This window comes from Galleria mellonella, unplaced genomic scaffold, assembly GCF_026898425.1.
Source record: "Galleria mellonella isolate WM207_F2 unplaced genomic scaffold, CSIRO_AGI_GalMel_v1 utg28, whole genome shotgun sequence".
Taxonomy (NCBI): Eukaryota; Metazoa; Arthropoda; class Insecta; order Lepidoptera; family Pyralidae; genus Galleria; species Galleria mellonella.
The window spans coordinates 4766715-4790474 of record NW_026442064.1 but is presented as its reverse complement, the minus strand read 5'-3'; the positions used below and the strand labels follow the sequence as shown (position 1 = coordinate 4790474).

The following is a 23760-nucleotide window of genomic DNA, read 5'->3' as shown; positions in this document are numbered from 1 at the left end:
ACATTACAGAAATTTTTTGGTCTCAGTTCCGTCGAACCCAAATGTACGAAACAGATATATCATCAGTTTTAATTGACTTTGGCACAGACGGCATGCACGTTATTTACCTTAAAGCCATACAGTTTCCAGCAAAATTCAATTATGGTACGGCTGAAAAAAGGATGTTGCCCTTAGTTTTGTCATGAGCATTCACCGTCCATAAAATGCAGGGCAGCACCGTCGACCATGCAGTAGTATATTTGGGCTCAAAATGGTTTGAGGAAGGACAAGCGTACGTGGCTCTAAGTCGAGTCAAGTCTCTGGAAGGGCTATGTATTGAGGAATTAGATTGTACTAAATTTTCAGGTAAGAAACCATGTAATAATGATGCACTGAATGAATTAAATAGAATGAGGAATATTCGGTAAACAATTTCACTACTAAAAACTAAAAACAAGAAAATAAAAATCGGTAAAAAAACTTTTAAGTTAAACGGTTTTATTTTATGTGCACTGAAAACTACAAAATAAATAAATAGTTACTTACCTATCATCCTACGTAGGTGATCTCGGTCATTAATATCTCTGATGGTAGTGGTTGTCATAGCATGAACCATGTCAGCGGCCGAAAGGCAGTTCATGAGAGAACACTGACACCAGGGTTTGCTTGGTAGGTAAACTAAGCAGCCCACACTATAACAAGTAGGTATTTTGACCTTCTAGTTCAGAAATATTTTAGTACTAGGCAGAATAGCTTTTAGGCATATTAGACTAAAATAAAAACGTGGGGCCCATTAACTATTTCTGTATTACTTTCTACTATACTAAGTGTGGATTGCATCGACTTATTATAATCGTCATCATCATCATCCTAGCGGTTTATCCCGGTCGCATCCGAAACCTCATAGCTCCGGAGTCCAGGGTCCGCTGAATCGACTTACTATAATCGTTACTGGAGGTTTTGACCATCAATAACCAGCCGTTACGGCTTCACCAGCGAACGCTGAGCTCATGATCTACCAAAGTATAAGATATGCTCTGCTATAGGTATGATTTCAGAGGGGCCCCACGTTTTTATTTTAGTCTAATATGCCTAAAAGCTATTCTGCCTAGTACTAAAATATTTCTGAACTAGAAGGTCAAAATACCTACTTGTTATAGTGTGGGCTGCTTAGTTTACCTACCAAGCAAACCCTGGTGTCAGTGTTCTCTCATGAACTGCCTTTCGGCCGCTGACATGGTTCATGCTATGACAACCACTACCATCAGAGATATTAATGACCGAGATCACCTACGTAGGATGATAGGTAAGTAACTATTTATTTATTTTGTAGTTTTCAGTGCACATAAAATAAAACCGTTTAACTTAAAAGTTTTTTTACCGATTTTTATTTTCCTTTCGGATACTATTTCTCAGGTAACAGCTACAGACTTCTTCAAAGTTTACTCCATACATTAGAACCTTTCTTAGAGAATTTGATCTTACAATTTTTAACATTCACTGTCTCGTCTAGATGGTAAATAGTTCTAAGTCTTTGTGTTCAGAAACTACGGATTCCTGCCTTTTAATACTACTTATATTGAGATCAATATCAATTCTACCAATGCAGTTAAATTGAAAAATGATTTCATTCTGTTTTCTGTATTAATCATTATACAAGTAATCTTTAAAAAGATAAATTGTACATACCTTTATAGTTTATGTTCTATTAGGCAGATATACTAAATACCTAGATTTTGGCTATGTAAATAATATGTGCTAATGTCTATCAGCTGCAGGCGATGATTAATTTTACAAACTGTTATAAATTTTATAAAATGTCATACAATTAAAATAAATATTCTCAGATTGTCTAATCTGAAGTCTTCAAGTGTAATTTCCATATAATCGCGATAAAAAATTACAAGAGGTGCAAGAGTAACTTTGTAGTCCCATATGATTAAAATTTAAAACAAAATTATTATGCAGTTCGAGTATCTAAAAATAGAACTAAAATTTCGGTATGTTTTAGTTTGGACTTAATTTATGAACTAAAAATAATAAAGTTGAAAATTTGAAATGCTTGCTAGAAATACCTGAATGTGTCAATTACAGTCAGTCAGCGCAGACTAAGGGTTAAAATTGATTGTAATTTGGAAACATACCATATTATATTATGTCCGTTTGGTCTCTGAAAATACAGGCGTTTAGAAATATCTACAAAAAGTTACAGGGTTACGAAAATGTCACAAATAACTTCCAGAAAAGGATAGTACAGCAGTACCCTCGCCAAATGAGCAAAATAAACAAAAAACGTCTGTTTTGGCAAGTTTCCATTACAATCCCAATGTAACAGTTTACCAGGATACAATAAACGATAAGAGTGTCTTAAAAATACGGTTATTGCTTTTGTCTATTCTATTATTTACCTTCCTCGCAATGTATTAAGATTGAAAAAACAATTTTGGCGTCGACTTAAGAGTCTATACGATTTCATTCATAAGGAAATGTGCCAATATGTATAGGTACGTATAATGTACATTGCGCATGTTCAACATTTAATAAAAACAAGGGGTAAACATCGACAAAATACCAGGTCGTAATAAATTTAAAAGAGATTATATCATTGCCTAGAAGTTAAAAGTAACATACAGTTACTTGCTTGCTTAACAATTGTTTGCTTAATAATGAAACTTAGAAAGTCTTTATACAAAATTAGTTACAAATCTAAATATCCCATTAATTACTCGATTATCGAGTACTACAATTGGACATCGGCAGACTGTCTTTTAGTCAGATCATTTATTACTTTTTCATTTATTTTTTGTTATAAATGTTTTATTAAAACAAACTATACATAATAATAGCTACTATGAATGGCAGAAATATCTAAAAATACTAAAATTGAAAATACAATACTGATATCTATTCAACAATCTATAATTATTACAATTTTATTTATAAGGAAATGTATGTAATGTAACTTTAACTATGCTTTCGTAACCGTTAAAAATAAAGGGTAACAACAAAACCTAACATGTAAAAATGCAAGTCGCGTAATGCAGTTGCTCTACCGTAAAAACTTGTGGTAGCTAATGTAAAACCGAATCAATGTAAGGAAGCGGCTATCCAGTAATTTTGTTGTAAATTATTACCTTAGATTATATAGATATAGTGTCTCCATAGAAATGCTTCAAGAAAAACAGGTCAACTTTTTCATACAATTTTGCGTGATAAATAGCTATATCCTATCCTTTATAACTGCTATATTTATTTAGTCTTATAAATTCTGTATATTTTTATTGCGTGAATACTCATTTTATTTACTAAATAATACGTTAAGATACATTTTATGCGTAAGTATATAGAATACTGATAAAAAAACGAGTCAGCTAATTTGACAATTAGGTGACAAAAAGTTAAGCCGTTTTTGAAGCTCGAGGCTCTATATATATAATCTAAGAATTATTACCTCATTAATTAACTAACAACATTTTATAAAGACTGTATCAATATTATATTTACTTTTTTTTTATTAAATAGAAGACCATCGCAAGAGGCAATATTTACATAAGATTTATCTATTATATTTTTAGATAGTTCGAATTGAACATTACGTAAGCTGTAAAAAAAAATATTTTTATTTTACGACTATTGATAATGTATCTACAAAATTCTGTTATTAAAATAATAGATACAGAAACAAATGAAAAATACGTCTATTTTGGTATAAAAAAAATAACATAAATTCAAAACGCAATGTAACAGTCTACCAGGCTATTATAAACGATAGGAGTATTTTAAAAATACCGGTGTTTCTTTTGTCTATTCTAATATTTACCTTCTTTACGTTGTATTAAGATAAAAAATACAATTTTGACGTTTGCTCAAGAATCTATAATGGTTAAGATTTCAATCATAAGGAAGTACGTGGTGTAATGTAGCACTGCGCATGTCCTACATCTAGTAACAAGGAGTTGTAATAAAATTAAAATAGCTCATATTGTTGCCTAGAAACTAAAGAAATATATGTAAGTACAGTTTGTTTCGTAATAGAACATGATTAATAGGAAACTGAGTTTTATTGAAAATATCACAGAAACAGTATTTAATTGAAGTTAATTACAAATCAAATTAAGTATTTGATTTTTGGTCGGCTCGGTCTTTTGTTTGTATTTTCAACGTTCTTTCGAAACAGTCTGTACTCAACACTTTATTTATTTTCTTTACGATGTCTTACCTCAAACTAAATAGCTGCCATTAATGACAAAAGCAAGAATATTTATTTTGCTTCTGTTATTTATGTTTATTGTTGTTGTATTATTATTTTTTGTCGTTTATGTTTATTTATGTCGTTTATATATTATTATATTATTAATAATACTTTTGACTGTACTTTCCTTTCAATGCATTAAAAGTGAAAATTTAATTTTGTATTCTACTCAGTGATTTATAACTTTATTTATAAGGAAGTGCACGATTATTACGATACGATAACGATTACGATATAAATCTAACAATTAATAATTACGAACAAGGAGTAAATATTGACAAAACTTAAGTGTCCTAGTGCAGTTTCTGTACTGCAAAAAATTGTAATACCTAATGTAAACCCGATTAGATATTTAGTACTTTAATTATATCCAAAAATTTAGGATTCCTGCGTATTAATGGCTCCGAAGCCAATATTATGATTTCTTTACTCTATTGGCCATTTCACAAGTAACCGTAAGTAACCTTCGAAGAAACTTTTATATCCCATGTTCAATTAGGTAAGCAGTTCATGAATTTCAAGATAATTTGTGTTTAGCGTATAAAGTAACGGAAAACTAAAACATACTGCATTTTCAGTACCGTTTTCTAGTTACTATCTATACCACGGTAGGTATAGCTATACCATATATGTGACGACAAAATGGACGATCAAGTTTAACGCAACGCAATTTTAAAGATTTCTTACTCTCCCTTCCCGCATGTAACACGCCGTAACATTTTTTGTACCCCCTACGTTAAGTAACAGCCAAGTTAATTTGCCTAAAAGTCCCAATACGAACGAATACTGTCAACGAAAACATAATAACATACAATACAGTTGAGGGATTCCCCGTGAAACATAACCGAAAAGAGGTATCAACTTGGAAAATTTTAGTTCCCTAATTTTATATTTTAAATAAAAAAGATTACGTAACGTGTTATTCAATACCCTTCCTTCCCTTATAATGCATCGTAACGTTTTACAAAACCCCTCCATCACAATTGCATTAAGTAAGACGGAACGCCTCTAAAGTTACTTTGGCAGTTTGTATAATTTTATTTGAAATTGACATTTTGCGAAACATGTATGTAATGCTAAATAGAAAAAAAAAAAATAAACACATACGTCATTACTAGTTTAGAAAGAAAACAAGATAGATCAGATTAAGCACTCACCATCGTCAAACGGCTCCGCGGAGAACTGCTTAATAATGAGGTCCAGCGCTTTACGCGTCACTTTGATCAAAACGTCCACCACCTTCCGACTGTAGTACCTTCTCATCTCGCTTACTGCGTTCTTTACCATTTCCTACAAAATCCAAATTGCGTATAGATATTTAAAAAACGAAACTAAACAGTAACGATGTGTCACGACAAAAAATCATCATTAGCTATTATCCGTTCACTTCTAAACATAGGCCCATACACGGTCATGCATTTGAGATTATCCCTCAATATAGTGGGGGGGAGGGTCGTCCTATACTGCATTTCCCCGTACGGGGTCACCACTCAAGAAACTTTCTTCTCCATCGGTCGTCAGTTCTTCGAGCTATACGCGCAAAAAAAAACTTCACGTACATTAACTGGAATTCAATATTCATAAGGCCACTGATGTTAGTTTTTGGTTTCTCGTAGAAATAATCACAAAACAAAAAGAATGAAAAAGGTATTGTTCGGAGGGAGACTGTACAATAGTGACATCCATTGTGCTGTTCATGTCTATAGGCGACGATTATTACTTTTTGTCAAGTGTTCCTGCTGCTTGTTTGCCATTCTAAGTATCATAACAAAATATTTAACGTCATTATTATCGGATATTGCCGTTTCTAATTGTATTTCCATTTTGACAAATGGTATCAACATGTTACATTTCACAGGCTAGCAGAAGATACATCACAGTACAAGTTACGCATATATCATATAATTTAGGATACAACTATGTGGAACTGCTTGTATCCTGTGCTATCCTAGTCTGCTAGACATTTAAGGGATAAAATTGGATTCGGTTATTCCGCCTACGCTATTTTTACGCTACTAGAGTACTAGTGAGGCATGATGGGTGAAGTTATCTTTACCATAGGGAGACTTTGTACAAAGTTGTCAAATTCCATTGCTAACAGTCCTTTTCTATCTGGTCTAGCATCGTTGTATTTCGGTTTGAAGGCTTTTTTAATGTGCAAGAATGGAATGGTAATCCTGCCTGCGCTATCGGTATTTACTGGTGGGGCAACAATAAAAGATGATAGATGAGAATGAAAGCAGGTCATTTAACCAATCTTGACGAATTTCACTAGAACTAAAAACGATGGTTTTCAGGAGAAACTCCGGGAATGTCGACCTAATTGCTAAATATCCTATATTGCTAGCAATGGAATTGTTACACGTCATCACTAACAATTGCTTTCCCTCTGGTTTGAAGCGTGAAATATTGCAGTCAAATTATAGGATATGGTGTCATAACACTGCTGTTCTCAGCGACATCTATTATCAAGTGGACTGTTAGCTTGTTTGCCATTGTATCATAAAAAAACGTACGCCTTATTGGATAAATGGATCTATGGAAAGGAAGAGGGAGTACTAAGTACCTGCATGCCCTTTGAGAGGCCACCGGCAGGAGTGGAGAGAAGTCGATGGGGATTCTCGAAGCATTCCCAAACAGCTGACCAGTCCTGCTGGCCGCTTGAAGTAGATTCATTCGCTAAAGACGCTGTACCGCTACCACCCCCGGGTTCGTCTGAAGAAAACAATAAATAATTTGTATTTATAATAAGTTATATTAAAAAATATATACTAAAGTAATATATATTATATATAAAAGATTACAAAGATGTTTGTTACATAGAAAATGTAATATATTGATTTATGAGGGCAAAGCCGTGGAATACCGCTATTAATGTACTAAACTCCTTTCGGGTTGCAAGTGTTCTTGGAGACGATAGTCACTTTCTATCAAGTGGTCTGTCTGCTCATTTGCCTCTCAAACAATAAAAAAAAAAAACAGTTTTTGAAAAATTTTACTGTTCGGGATTGTGGTGTAAAGGTTTTAAATTTTTCTCTTAGATCACAAATTTTTGCAACGTACCCGAATACTTCATCGTGATTTAAAGCATTCAATTTATAATTAAGTACCTAATTAATTTAAGCGAAGTAAATAACCTTCGGCAATTAAAAACTCGAAGTCCGGGTTAATTTCTGTAGGTCTAATTTGCTGGGCAGCTTTCTTCACAAGATCCAAAACCTCTTCAACAGCCTCTTCCACCATCAAACTTTTACGATTTAGTTCCACACACGCATTCCTGTTGGACATTATTACAAGAAATTATTAGGGTATTCGAAATTATAACGACCAATTTCCATTTTAGTAAATAGGCAAAGAAACAATGTATCGTCATTCTATTTCATATTAGAATAATGTAAGATCCGAAGAAAAGAATAAAGTACACAAAGCTTTTCGTACGGGAGAAGAAACACTCGAATTAAAACCTTATTTCAATTAGCATAACAATCATGGTAGAAATTGGCAATGAACTTTATTCCTCCTCATACAGAGAGAAAAGCGTCACCATCATTATGTCAGTCGATCGCTTTGGATCTTCTGCGGATATTTAATTTTCGGATTCTATCACGCAAAGAAATTCCGAACATAACCCTTTCCACAGTTCCCTGAGTAACTTGAAGCTTTTGAATACAGGTAACTGTCCATTACCCGTATGCTTCATGCAACTGTGTAGCCATGTAGGGCCATGTTTGGGTTCTGTACACCATCACCGACGACAAGCACTGCTTAAAGACCTTCGTCTTTAAACTTTGGGTATTGTGGATGAGAAAATGTGGCGAGAAGATAGAGAGATACCCGTATTAAACATAAATGGGTTATTATGATTATCACTATTATAAAATTATACATACCGGCATCCTGTTTCGACATTATCGATAAATTCGTCCATGGACCACGGTGTTTCTTCTGAAAATTAGAGAAAGAGAGACAATAAGATGATAGTTATTACTGTTTAATAAATACCAAAAGAATGAAAGGTTCCTGAGTAACGATTCTTTATGGGCAAATGCAGAGTAGGACGACTCACCCGCTAGATGGAGTGACCTGAAATGCATTGCAGGAAGTCTACGGGCACAACAGCTGATATGATGATAATGATGAGTAAATACACCAAAAAAGTGTTTTACTTTGTTAAATATTATTAAGTGACAATATTTGACGTCGAGTACAGATGTATGGATATTCTATGTTTATATGTCGTTATATTTATATATGTAACTCAACTGTCAAATGCATTGCATAATCTTGTTGTTGAAGGCATGAATGGTCTGCGTTATTCTGGTATCATCTAGGAGGGAGTTCCAAGGTTTAGCAGCGTGTACTGTACTGTTGTAAATATGAATCTATATCTTATTTTATGAGTAAACTAGGGACCCACCTCGCCTCACGCAGGTATATAGTAGTAGAAGATTGCAATTGTATTCATTCATAAAATAAAATATGGCTCATGCTAAGAACTCATGTTACTCGCTGACAATGTAACTTTCTATAGATGAAAGGATTTTTTAAATCGGTTTAGTATTTTCTGACTTTATTCGTTACAAATATTTTTTTTTTCTTTTTATAATATTAGTTGTAAGTAGGTACTCATTTCTTACAACAATGCCATTACATGTATTGCCTAATAATATATTATATATAATAATTCTCACAGGATGGATAATAGAAACATATGTACCTGGCAAACTTATCAGTGTAACTTCTTGCATACCAGACAGTACATAAATAATTCTGTTTGTGTAAATATCATGGACTCTGGTTACGAGAACGTCGAAGCATTTGATAGCGGTATTGGCGCGATCGATAAACTCCTGCCAGTCCTCGCTGGTCCAACACACGGAACGCAGCCCGGGGAGCAGGAGGGAAGATAGCCGGACCACTTGCGGTAGAAAGAGAGGGCGAACCTCCAGCATTACACGGCGAACTGTCCGCAAGTAGTCCTCCAGGAGGAACTAGAGAAACAAAGAGTATTTTTTCGTAATGTAACATTTCGCATTATGCATCATAATTGTTGTTCATATATTATACTGGTTCAGTCATTGTTTTAAATAAAAATTTAAAATAGACGTCGCATACATACAAAAAATTCGGTTGAAAGGGTAGGATATGGCAGTGAATTTACAGGGTACAAAGGCATAACGCCGTAGTCCTCAGGAATGTGAACGCAAGGGAGGTATTATGGGCGAATCAGTATACTCTGTTATGTCCATAGTGTTTATGTCTATAGGCGACGGTTACCACTTTCCATCAGGTAGGCCATCAGCTTGTATGTCATTTTAAATTGCATAAAAAGATTAATAAATTATATTCACTATATATCTAGTCAAATTAAAAGAGTAAAAAAACAGAGGAAAGATAAACTAGAACTAAATTCCTGTATAAACTATAATATGTAATAGATTTGACATAATGTTATCTTTATTGAAGTAGAATCTATTATAAATTTATTGTCGTTTATAATTTTACTAACATTTAATATAATTCTGTATTTTTTGTTTGAACGTTAAGATGTAAAGATGTTTAGATGTTTAGAACTTTTCAAGCATTATAGAAAAAAATCTAAAGCTTAAACTAATAACACCCTTATTAGTTTATCAAATGGTATCTTAAATTTAAAATACAACCACCATTACTACAACCACATTACATCCATCATTGTGGTATAAAATGAATACGTGAATATTTTTCCTAGAGACACATTGATCGTTAAACGATTAAAAATTGTAAACTTCCCACAGTAACACAGCGCTCCACAGTTAACATGGAAGGCTCAATACATTTTGTCGCTTTTGAATTTTTAATTCGCAAAATATCTACTCTTATATTATATTATATAGCTTAGGTAAAATTTTAATTAAACATATCGCCAATAACTTCGACTTCACCTTGTTCAATAATAAAATATTGTTTATATACCTGTAGGGAATCATTGATAAGTGTAAAGTAATTCTTCTTAGCGTAGAGAGAGTGACAGACGATAGGTAATTCTATGCCCATCTTGACGAGACAGTCCGACTCCCTAATGAGGAGTTTGATGGCGTGATCCAAGTTCACGCTGATGCAGCCGCTCTCATCGATCTTCAGTAATGTGTTGTTTAAACTGTCGTCCACATCCCATAACTAGGAAGAAAATAAGAAGAAAATTTTTTAGATAAACATTTTATGTCACAAAGTATTCTGTGGTACTGTGCATGTCTATAGGCGACTGTTACTACTTTCCATAAGAAGAGTCATCAGCTTTTTATAAGAAAAGAAATCATTAAAAAAATAATTAATTATTATATAAAATAAAAAAAAAATTAAGTTTGAAAATTTTGTTTGCTATTCTAAGTGTGATAAAAAATATTTTTGTAGCATATTTTACAAAAGAACACATACGTAGTCTAACTACGATATGTCAATTGCAAATAGATCGTGCCAGGAAACAAATCAAAGACAAGATTTTTAAATTTGATTCCAGTTTTAATTCGCTTTCTTTTATCTATGATGTACATTACCAGGCCCAAGATTCTGAGTTGAATTTATGACACTTACATTTTGGTTCATCCAGACTGCTCTCATGGTCTCCTCGTAGTTGTGTATAAGCGTCCTGGTGTTCGTGTATTTACGCATCATGTCGGCAGCGGCCGGCAGTGTACGCAACACCGGATGAGCAGACACACTTTCCACTGTCTCTGTCATATTATGCATCAGGCAACGCGACCATTTGATGCGACCTGCGTTGAACCATACGAATAGAGAATATTGTTACACAACTTAGGGTGCAAAATATTATTATGTACCGTACGGTGTACCTGATAGAAAATGGTAATAATTTTCAAAATTGGATCAATAGTACCGGAGATTGCTCGAACATCCAAACTCACAATATTTATCTCCTTAAAAATTTTAATATAGATATGCATAACATAATGCAACAAATATGCATAAATTCACTGAAATTTTAATATAAATATCGATCGTGTTCTAAACTTTTAATTTTATTTCCAGAAAATGCTCTAGATTTGGGACATTAAAAGTTTCAACTGAATTTTCGAGTCACGCGAAGTACATTAGTACAATTTAAAACTATATACTACACTTTACACCGTACAAACCTGCGACTGGCGAGTAATTTCTAGGTAACGGCGGATCCTCTTTTTGTCTTTTGAACATTTTCATTATTTTGTCCACCTCCTTTTCGCAATATCGTAACACTCTGTCGTATTTTTCACTCAGTTTTGTGATTAGGATCTTCTGACTCACCTGAATTATGGATAATTCTGAATCTTAGACACAGTATACTTTGTAAGTCATGAATGAATGTAACTTTTAGACGTTAAACTGTTTGTATGAACTCGTATATTGAGTGACGACGAAGAGAATATACAATGTGTATTCATTCATTTTCATTTAAGAGTTTCCTCTTGTCGGTGCAACTAATGTGTATATCATCCATTAAAAAAAAATCCTATTGCGAGCAATATACCCTATCAGATCGACCTCCACCCGATGCCCCCTAGACACCATCGCGATTAATTCTTGTTGAATTCGTCACTATGCTTATTACGTTATACGGGCTTATTGACCAGATTCATCCTTAACTTTCAATCCTCACTGGCCCTTTCCCAGCGTATGCCAATATCATAAATTGAGTTACCAATCTATATTCACCCATTTAAAGAAAAATCCTGCAAATGTAGAAGCATACTCATATTACCTCTTCTTATGGACAAAGACCAGTACCTAGTGGACGTTAATTGAAAGTTTTTCTTTCTTTATTATTGTATGATTAAGATGTAATAAACTGGTGACAGTTTTGTATACTACTAAATTCTCTAGATAGATACATTTTAACTTGTCTATTTCTCAATTATGGCCGTATCAAAAATAGGTGGCCTTGGTATAAAATAGGTCACCTTCCTTTCCTGCTAGTGTTGTAAGAAGCAATTAAGAACTTAATAACCGAAGGATGGACAGCAGCATTCCTCTTTAAACATCATCAAAACTAAATTGCACTTGCCAAGCATAGCAACTACTGGCGAATACCCAATAGAGGTAGACGTATATTCAGCAGTAGACAGTCAACAACTAATATGATGATGATGATGATGACGATTTCTAAATTAAGTTAAAAATATATTGGTTTTTAGAAGATCACTTACTTTTTCGAACCTGGTCAGGAATTTGATGCCCTGCGGTGTTTCCCACACACTTGAAAAGTTAATTTCAATCGTATTTCCAATAGATTCGCGAAGTGCGTTCGTTTTCTCCTCGAATATCTGGTAATCTTTATCGAATTCGTTGTTCCTGTAATCTAGATAGTCGTATTGGCAAGTCGTCACAGCTTTCTTTGCTTCTCCAAATGTGTGCATGGCCTCTTCTAAGTCTACATGCAAAATAATTAAAAAATATTGTTGTACATAGGTCTTCCCAATGGAATATTATTGTCTATATATATAATTCTTATTTTTTTGTTCTTATTTCTGTTTCTGTCTTATTAATTATTCTTTAACTCAAAAACTTAACTGGCTTTTTTGGGTCCTTAACAAAATGACGCATCAATAATTTCTAGTAAGGTAGTAATTAAAATTACTAGATAATTTCTAATATCTACTATCTAACCACATTAAAATACACATATTTATTTAATAAAGTACCATATCAGCCGTTAGCTGTTCACTGCTGAATATAGGACTTTCCCATAAGGCTGGTTTTACCAACCAAGGTTGTTTTAGCAACCACAATTAGGTTTTGGTGATGTTTTAAGAAGGATGCTGCTCATCCCCCAACTATTAAGTTCCCTTAGTTGCCTCTTACGACACCCACGAGAATGGAATGGGCCACCCTTCCTATACTGAGACCACAAGGCAAAAGGTACTACATAAGTCACAAATTCGGCCAAAATACCACATATACAGTTGAATTACTATAATTATTTATATTTATTGAATGTAACGTGAAAATTATAAATATATACAGCGTGGAACCGAAATCGTTAGCATTTCTTCAAAGGAAGCAAAATTTAATATTTTTACTAAAGAAATATAAGCGAAAACAGGTACCATTGTTAAATTAAAAATGTTAAGACAATTTTTTTTATGTTATTTTTTTATTTTTCATTCACTTAATTTCTGTCCTAATATGTGCTATAGCATGAATGGTTTCTAAGTCTTAGGTGACGCTAAAGATTTTGTTTTTTCGTAAATAAAAATAAACAGACAAAAGTACATATTTATATAAAAAAAAATCGTATATATTGTAAATATTGTTGCAAACTTACCCTCTCCCAACAACAATCCTTCCATTCTTTTCTCAAACAGATTATTGTAGTCATCCATGAGATCAAATATGGCGATAATTTTGTTTAGTCTTTTACAAAACGTATCGAATTTTCCGAATACATAGTTCTCTGAGAAACTGAATTGCTCCGTGTTAGGTAGGAATGGTTGGTTCTTCACGAACAAGTACGTTTCCCTGTACGTCTTGTTAAGATTGATGCAGTGGATTAATTTTTCCCTGACCACGGGCCGCTCTTGGGACCATATGGTCTCTTTGAAGCGACATGTTATGTATTGTTTGCAGGTGTCGATCATTTGATTCGTGATCTGTGATTAAATTTACATCGTGTATCTATATCAAAAATTTCGTAACATAAATATTAAAATAATATAATAATCGCTCCATTATCTTATTAATATATAAAAAAAAAATATTTGCATAAATATAATTTTTGTTTTAGATAGTCCACTCTGAAAATATGTCAAAACTTGATTTAAGTATATTAAAGTCAATATAGTAAAGTAATTATTAAATTTGTTAGTGTCAAGAATTTTGAAGAATAATAACTAATGTGTCATCTACAAAAATAAAATATGGATAATTGGTTATGGGGATGTCACTGTGATGAATTATGAAGAGAAAAGAAATCGATTATTATTAATATATAACAAAAATAAACACGGGCCTAATATATTTTGTCTGTCATCTTAAATAATAAGTTATAAATATTGGTCGTATATCTTGCGGTTGAGTTACCTAGAAAACAAGAAAAACAAACGCACAACTTATAGCGTTTTATGAGTATATGTTTGATTTATTCCCGGATTTAGAAAGCGTTTCAGACAGGCAAAAAATATCGAAAGGATTATATGAAAATTTGTTGATACAAAATTCAAATATTTGCAATATAATTAACAAATCAGTGATATTTTGATGAAATAACACACAGTTATTTGTTTTATTAGTCATATCATTTCTTTCAAAAAATATCCTACACAGAATAGATACACATACATACATTAGTACCTCTCTTACATTTGATAAATTTCTGTTTTTTTTTTTCTTATTGGTAAATAATAAGGAATTGTACCTTTCAGTCTTAAATCGATTTGTATGAGGTCAGTGTGTATGTGTTGTAATATTTAAAGTCCATAATTAAATTATTTTTTTTTTTCAGATCACTATTAGATACCTCTTTTGGTCATAACGAAGAAATATTTAAAAAAGAACAGTTTTCAAAATTTTCGCAAATATTTTTCAGAAGACTATTATGCATGGTATGCATTCATTTAGAAATTTGTTTTTTATTATCTTCAGGATAATTTCAATAACATTTTCTTTTTAAATATTTTTCAGAGCTGTCAGTAGTGGGTATATTTTTACCAATAATATCATAAAATCATTTCATTATTTGTAGAATCCTGTAAATTATGATATAATTTAATTAATTCATCCAAGAGACCATCCGGTTTCGTTATGGATGAAATATTGTACTTTTTAAATTTTGAGTCTCATATAGAATAATTATTTTGATGCTAAACTGTTATGTCGTTCGTCGTTAATAGTTAATTTCGGACTTATACTGATTTTCACATGTTTTTAATGTAACGCCATCTAGTGATACCCCTTTAAAACACTACAGATCTTGTTCAGTAAATAATTAAAATTAAAATCAACTTTTTCTTTTTGGATTTACCGCCATCTGTGTTATTTTCTTTGCTTTACTTCAATCTAAGATGCTACTCGAATCTAATAAAATAGCTGTGGTATTGAACAATAAGTTGTTTTTTTAGAATTTTTTATGTGTCTTTTTTCTTCAACAAATTAATCTCATTTTAGCTATTGTATTTTCATAATTAACTGATTTTATTAAGAGATATTTTATCTTGAATTAAAATACCGATGGAGCATGCGCATCTGTGAGTTGGTCTTTTAACTTTTATTGCCTCTTTTAACTCTTCAATATTAAAAAAAAAAGCATTGAAAAACCTGAATAAATATATGAAATAATTATAAGAATTCTTTGTTAAAAGTTAGATAAGTCAAAGTAAATCAAAATAAACGTTTCTTAAATTCTTACATTACAGAATGAAAAAGGTGTGTAAATTTATAAGCATCAATTCGTCTAATAAAAAGTAGGTATATTTAAAAGCAAATTAAATTAATGTACATACTTTCACCATCAACGAAGAAATCCTCTCCGAAGTATTATAAAATTGTGACACACTGTGAATTAATCTGACTGTTTGTAGCAGACTCAATATGGAGTCCTTAATTTTAACTGGATCATCCAAATATAAAGAATGACAGCATTTCTCCATAGCTTGAATGAACTTTGCATTATCTTTAGCTTCATTATAACAGAATGTGATTTTGTGATCTGTATCTCGCCAGAGCTTTATGACTTTGGAGTTTGATAGTTGGAGGCAGGTAAGCGTTAGCTGAACTTCTGAGTCCTAAAACATAATTAAAAATTTTACGTTAATGGTACTAAGTGGATTTGGGACTTATCTTTATAAATGAAGACAATCTGTTTCTCAATAAAATAAAAGTTCTTATTCTAAATTGTTTTCTACTACAGGTTTATTCTTTTCTACGGAGTAATACAAGTGCATTACTTAAAAATATTAAAGTATTATTTTTGTTATTATCCTTAGATTCCAATTAGCTACATGTTATTTAAAAAAAATCGTAACTATAGTCATGGGTTCGATTCTTGGTCTGACTATTTTACGAAAAGATTTTTTGCGAATTAGCTTTAGTCTGGGTGTACTATATTTATTTATTTATTTTTTGGAAAACGTACAGCTGAATTACAGTCAATACATAATCAAATTTATATCTATGTTAAGCCATGAATCGTTTTCACATTTGTATATTGTCTACAGTTATAACAGAGTATCTTAGCATGAGAGTCAAGCAATTAGTGTGATTCATCATCACCATCGTATCAGCCGTAAACTGTCTATTGCTGAACATAAACCTTTCCCATAATCTTCCCATTGAAGGGGATAGCCAGTAGCTGCTATTCTTGGCAGGGGTTTTTTTTTAATGGGTGATAATGAAATAGTAACTACACCGGCGGGGCACCAGTGAAGGATGATAGGTGAAGATGAAGCAGGTCAGTTAGCCCATCGTGACGAATTCAACGAGAATTGTTCACGATGGTTTCCAGGGGGGACCACATGGAGGTCGACCTGATAGGGCATAATGCTGGCAATGGGGCTGTCAAACTCCATTGCCAACAACCCCTTTCCACCTGGCAAGGGGGTTGGCAATCAGCGTTGGGCTTCGGTAATGTTTTAAGAGGGACGTTGCTGCCTATCCTTTAGTCGTCTGTTATGACACCCACAGAAAAAAAAGGAGTAGTCCATTGTATGCCTAGACCACACGGTATTAGTGACTATGTGATACTTATTATGGTATTAATAATGAATTAATCACAATAATTAAAATACTTTTTATGTTATAAAATGAATTTAATAACAAAAAAAGGTATTTATTTGAGAGTTTCAGAGGCTGTGTGCACTATATAGTACGTACTTGTAAGTAGGAGACAAGCTGTGAAAATTGGGCTCCTCTCTTCTTCCAGTACTCCAGTTCATCTTGAGGTCCGCTTGAGTCCACTTCGCGTCTGAGTTGTTCGCTTTCACTCAGGATCTATTTTAAAACAATCAAGTTTATATTTTACATACATTAGTTTATAGGAGTTTAAATAAAAAAATCTTTTATATTTTTTTACATTGCTGAAAATTACTTTTCTGTGAATATTAACATAATTTTTTTTTTATTATTTAATTAATACACAGCTAAAAATTATTCCTGAATTTAGCTTAATTTTACTAATATAAAAAAAAATTAACTAGATGTTATCTAGATTCGGGAGATAGTTAAGAATAATTCATATAAGGAGCCTTAATAAGATAAAACGAGAAGAAAATTTCTGACTGCCTGTATGTTTGTTCCGGCTTATGCAAAAACTATTGTTTCAGATTGGAAGGTGTTTTATTATATATAATAGCATATTTATATTATTAGAGTTTTAACTTAAAATCTATTGTAACATAATACCTCATTTGATACTGATATAAAAGAAAACGCGTCTTTTAATTCTAAAAAAAATTTAAAAGTTTTGATCTTGAGAATAACAAACTTCAAGTCTTATGCGTCTAGAAATGATTTCATTTTTGGTTTTCCTACTTTTTATTTCATTGGTTTTCGCATTTAAATCATTCATCATTTGAATGATGAATAAGTATGTATACTCACATTATAATTGGGTAAACCAATTAACATGTTATATTTTTATTGCAATGAATGTCCGATTTGATATTTGTAATTTATAAGTATTAAATCGGGCAATAGGTATGTACTTACAACGTTATATTATACCTTTAAAGCGTATTGGTGTACATGATCGATTTAGCGAATAATCTGCGTGTAGAAAATAATCTTTGAGTTATAAAAACAAACTGAGTAAACTAGTTCGGATCTTAACAATAATCAAATACATATCTATCATGCCTGTCTCCCATTAGGGTAGCTACAGTGCAATGCTAAATGCGTAGCTTCAAACAGATCTCTTTCGATTCCTCTTCATTCTTCAATCTTTTCGTACACACTCGCTGGTTAATTAAATATTATTAATAAATATATTTGATAGCAATCGACAACTTGTTAAAAATTAAATATTAAATTTTGAGAAAAAAAATTGTGTACACATTAATTGATCGAGTAATCGACCACTCTAGTATTACAAATTAATATGGCATAATTAATGACTTGTACCAAAACTCAAATGCACAATCCCATTTAAAAGTTACGCAACTGTCCTGAGTTTAAATTGAAAAATATAATAGTTATTATAAGTCAAGACATAACTGCAGCTGAATATTTATTATTTATTTATAAATAAAAAATATATGAGTAAATGTCATATTAAAATAAAATTTGTAAGAATGACATGTTTGATTACAAACATCACTGGATTATTAGAAATGATTACATTTGGTTATACGCGCTTTATTTTCAGTTTGGTTTCTCAGTTTTTAATTTGTATATGTATCTAGAGTTATTTTAATTCAATGGGAGAAATATAAAAAATATATTTTTTTATTTATTTCTTTACACGAAATGACTTTGTCTTACCTGATGTCACATTTAAAAAAGTTATTAAATTGAGGGTAGTTGCAGTCTCTTAACAGACATAAAACGCGATATTAAAATTTTTGACCAAAAACGGTACATATAACTAGGATTTCAATTGGCTTCCTGGGTCAGCAGTCTCGAGGGAAGCCAGCACCTGTGCTAAGCTGGTCAAAATTAGCACGTTCCCACCATATAAGAGCATGGAGTCAAAACTCTGATATGCTTATGACTTAGTGCCTGATGAATTTAGTACAAAGAAGGAGTGTAGACCTCCGAGACAAAGCACATAACCTTCTGGTTAACTCGACCCCACTTTTTATTTTTTTTTTCCTTAATTTTTGCATGAAACATTCCCCGAAATCTGTGTGGTCGGGATAAGATTATAATGACTGGGATAAAGCGTAGCCTACGTCCTTTTCCATTTCAAATAGTACATGTGTATCAAGTTATTTTATAACGATTGGTGATGCCGTTAAAACGCCAATAATTTTTTTTTTATTCAACTTAGAATGACAAACAAGCTGACGGCCCACTTGATGGAAAGTGGTAACCGTCACCTATAGACATGAGTAGTACCATGGACATAACAAAGTATACTGTTTCGCCCATGATACCCCCCATGCGGTGCCATTCCTGAGGACTCAGGTGTTATTCCTCTGTACTCAGTAAACTCACGCTATATCTCACCCTTTAAACCGAAACACAGCCATGCAATCACAACTGCTTCACGGTTGAACTGCTACACGAATGGGACAGAGGTACCCAAGTAATTGATTTTTGTTCACTTACTACTACTATTACTATACTACTTCATTTATTGGGCCGATTTCGGTATGAACAAAAACATGAAATGGACTACAAAAATTAGGAATTTCATTTCATGGTAGACCCCCAGTATACTGGGCTGCGTAAACCAGTTCATACCAAGCTGGTCAAAATTGGTGTCCGATCGATTAAAGATTGACAAGTGGCGAAGTATGACAACCGTGGATCCCACTTTTTACTTTTAAACTTTACTATTTTAAATTTGATTTTATTGTAGTTGTGATCTAGCAGCGGTCCGATGGTCGTGAATTCAATCTCCGCACAATACAAAATTCAAAGTGCAATCACCTTTATTCAAACAGACTTTTTTTTTATTATTTTAAGGGCTTTTACCTTCTTCAGGTATATCAGCCCTATCGTACCTTGATTTCTCAAACAAAACTTTATCTTCTTTGAAATACACTTGTTCACAAGTACTTTTAAATCATCATTTCTTTCTAAATCTACTGCAGAATTCAGAAAGTTGTTATCTGGTTAATTCTTTGAAATTATAAGTGGGCTGTATTTTTTGTTGTAGATATTTTTAACAGGTAACAGCTATTACGTAGAATGAATAAAAGCAGATAAGGTCGAAGTGATAGTTTTAATTATATTATATTTCAGATCAACGTTCATAAAATTATAATCGGACTTCACTTAAGGTAAGTTCGTCCAATTGTTAAATTTTTTTTAGCTTTTGTTGTTGTTATGCATTGTATAATAATTACAAAGAAAAAATACAAAAGTTAAAATACTTTCTGATTATCTGATTATTGATATCAATATGAAGTCAAAATGTCTTGAACGATTATAAATTTTCAACCGAGGTAAAAAAAGGGGGTTCTTAATTTATTTTATTTTATATTTTATTGAATTACTTACCTCCATGACTTTTTTTATCCATTCATTTACACGATCCTCCAACATTGTAATAGTGTTAGGATTCTTTGTCATTTCCTTCAGATCATTAGGATCCTGAACATCAGCCATGTGCGTTTGGCCATCGTCGAACAAGTTTATTTGATTGCACACATCCTCGCAAACTGTTAAAATATAAATATGTATTAAAAAGTCGTAGGTATAATTTATAACTTAGAAAATATTTAAAGGAAAAAATTGTGACAAGAATCGTGAATACAAACATATAAATGACAAGCTCCTTACTTTGTTGTCTAAAAATTGAAGCTTCATAGGCCTACTTTTAAAAATCGCTTAAAAATAAATATACTTTCCCCAAAGTATTGACTACTTTCTGTCCTTAACCAAAACTAACCTTTCAACGCACTGCAGAAGGACCTCAACCCCGGCAGCAGTTGATTCTTCACTATAGGGAACCTGGTTTCGTCTTCGTCACCATCACTACTTGGATGGGCCAGAGCGTTCATGTAGACGTGTTCCATTACTCGTTCTATAGCAGTTACCAAACCCACTTTTTCAGCGTTTAAAATGCCACAAAATCTAAGAAAGAAAAATGTATATGATATGTATATCAATTACTATAAATATTGTAAACCTTTACGTATTTGATTTACTTACAAATCCTTATGAAAACCTTCTTCCGGTAGTTGCTTACTGACATTAATTCGAAACATATAAATACACACTCCTGTAAATCTGACATCCCAGCCATCTGATAAAAATAGCTTTTTCTTCAACGTCACTTGAGGGGGCGGCTGCTTTCCCTGCCCTTGTTGTCGAGGTTTTCCACCGTCTAATGACCTTTGTTCTACTTCTTCTACGTCTTGGTAATACCAGAGAAGTTTATTCCTCATATGTGGCAAAAATAATTGATTGATATCATCCAACTGAGAAAAAGAAATATTGATTAGTCAGGCACTACACTCCATCATAAATTATCTCAATTACCTATGGAGAGTTGTTCTCACCATATTTCCCTCGAAAACGTGATCCATAATTGCGTGACGTGGTAAGCCTGTGCCATCTATCAGAAGTTGAAATGTAAACTCCAATCTGGGGTCCATTTCCCCCCTCCTTGCTTTGCGCTCGCATTCTTCTCGCCGTTTCTAGAAATTAATTGATATTTATTTATTAAATACTTGATTATCACCACACTCCTATAAATTTAAAGAAATTGTTGTGCTCTGCAAGTGAAAAATCTCAAATATAGTGGACAGGGTAGGGCTTATAAAAATTCGACGATGGTGACATTTGGCAGACCTGAAGCAAATCCATAACGTCTATTTCTTCTTCCTCACTTGATCCACGTTTAATCCCTTGGACAAACATTTTTGCGGTTAAACTTTGTTGTAGCGGTTAAATTCCACCTGATTATGAAGCGACAGCTCTCAAACAATAGTGCCGAAGCAATTTCTTTGAGAAATACAACCTACGCTCGAGACAACTTCTCCTAAACCAAATTTCTACAACAGTGAACTTTCGATAACTTCACTTGGTGTTTGCGTGAGCGCTTCCTCGTCTTATTGTTTATCTGTCTTGGTTTTGTTCCTGTTTGAAAGTTTTCAGTAGACTTATTGACTTTTTGTGAAAGCCTGACATGTAGCGAGGGAACTATCCAGCGACAACGGCTGAGCAAGAATAGGCGAAACTATTGTTGTAATATGCAAATTAAACGGACAAGTAGAGTGTCATTATAAGGGAAGGGGGTGGTACGGCGTCGCACTTGCTTGTACTAATCCTGGAGGTAGCACGCAATGTCTTCAAACTGTACGTCTTTGATTAATTTGCTTTGGTGTAAGGCGCGAAGTTATAAATAGGTACCTATTGTTATATATAGTTTTTGTAAGCCATGGAGGTCTGTATAAAAATTATGCCCTAATGGATTTTCCATTTGTGTTAAATATAAAATATATTTGACCTGAATCTGTTTTACTTTGTTAGTGTGAATAAAATCTCAATGAGAATATCAAGCTCGACGTAAGTTTATCCTTGGGATTAAGTCTCCATATACTTTAAGACAAAAAAATAAAATTAATAATGTTATATTTATTGTGTGGCATAAACTAAAATACCAGAGGGAGACTTTATACAAAAGTCAATTGTTTGGGTACCTCTGTCCCATTCATGTTTCAACCGTAAAGCAGTTGTGTTTGCATGGCTGTGTTTCGGTTTGAAGGGTGGGATATGGCGTGAATTTACTGGGTACGGAGGAATAACACCTGAGTCCTCACGAATGGCAACGCATGGGGGGTATCATGGGTGAAACAGTATACTCTGTTATGTCCATGGTACTGCTCATGTCTATAGGCGACGGTTACCACTTTCCATCAAGTGGGCCGTCAGCTTGTTTGTCATTCTGAGTTGAATAAAAAAAAAACTAAAATATCTATCATAGTAAAGAACTCAACAGTATACTCAAACATTTTGAACTGTTTACCAAAATTCTATTCTATTCTTTGAACCCTAACAGACTTGCACACTTAAGAAAGTTAGAATTAAACGTGATAGCGTGTAGACAATCACTAGGGTAGCTACAATACTAGAAACTTGATACGAAATTCTTCAGACTTATTGTTATAATTCTAATCCTATTAATGTTATAAATGTGACAGTTTGTAATGATGGATGGATGTTTGGTAATTGTTCACGCAAAAACAATTAAACGGATTTTAATGAAATTTGAAATACGGGTAAGTTATATTTAGTTTAACTTAGCATATAGTATATTTCACATGTTTATTGCTAATATAGCTGTGTTTTATTTAATGTGTAAAAATGGAATGGTGACCTCGCCTGCGCTATCGCTATATGCTGGCGGGGCACCAGTGATAGATGATAGACGAGGATGAAGGCAGGTCAGTCGGCTCATTGTGAGGAATTTGAAAAGAAATAACCACGATGATATTCAGGGGGAACCGTGTGAAGGTCGACCTGATATATAGCTTGCAATGGAACTGTTAAAATCCATTACTAACAAACCCTTTTCCTCCAATACAGTCGCGTGGTCTCGACATAGAAGTATTACCCCTTCCTTACCCGTGGATATTGTAAAAAGGGCTTAAGTGAACTTAATGGTCGATAAATAGGTAGCAGCATCTCTCTTAAAATATCACCAAAGCCTAACTACGGTTGCCAACCTGCTTACCAAGCGTGGCAACAACGTTTCTGCAGTGGACAGTTAACGGCTAACATGATGATTATGAAGTTGTTGATTCATGAGGGTCATGCCCGTAACATACAGTTAGTAATAAATAAAAGGGAAAGTAGAGTAGACATGTTATCATAAAGATTTTAGAGTACATTAGTAAGACGCTTATTAGTAAGATATGCGTTCTAATTGAAAGACGTGTATACAATTC

At 33.0% G+C, this 23760-nt stretch overlaps 1 protein-coding gene across 1 annotated transcript in view; it reads right to left on the bottom strand.

The window, feature by feature from the left end:
* Nucleotides 1-23760, bottom strand: part of LOC113518865 (dynein axonemal heavy chain 5) — an 88203-nt gene that overhangs the window by 45755 nt on the left and 18688 nt on the right. Inside the window, exons 2-17 of the mRNA XM_052895472.1 lie at nucleotides 21370-21507; nucleotides 21020-21288; nucleotides 20757-20941; nucleotides 20366-20526; nucleotides 17075-17191; nucleotides 15706-15987; nucleotides 13533-13857; nucleotides 12415-12638; nucleotides 11368-11515; nucleotides 10805-10986; nucleotides 10187-10390; nucleotides 8949-9222; nucleotides 8122-8176; nucleotides 7369-7508; nucleotides 6798-6946; nucleotides 5389-5521 (exon numbers count right to left, since the gene is read on the bottom strand). Of these exons, the coding sequence (XP_052751432.1) occupies nucleotides 5389-5521; nucleotides 6798-6946; nucleotides 7369-7508; nucleotides 8122-8176; nucleotides 8949-9222; nucleotides 10187-10390; nucleotides 10805-10986; nucleotides 11368-11515; nucleotides 12415-12638; nucleotides 13533-13857; nucleotides 15706-15987; nucleotides 17075-17191; nucleotides 20366-20526; nucleotides 20757-20941; nucleotides 21020-21288; nucleotides 21370-21507 (2986 nt within the window). The remainder of the gene's footprint in view (nucleotides 1-5388; nucleotides 5522-6797; nucleotides 6947-7368; nucleotides 7509-8121; nucleotides 8177-8948; nucleotides 9223-10186; nucleotides 10391-10804; nucleotides 10987-11367; nucleotides 11516-12414; nucleotides 12639-13532; nucleotides 13858-15705; nucleotides 15988-17074; nucleotides 17192-20365; nucleotides 20527-20756; nucleotides 20942-21019; nucleotides 21289-21369; nucleotides 21508-23760) is intronic.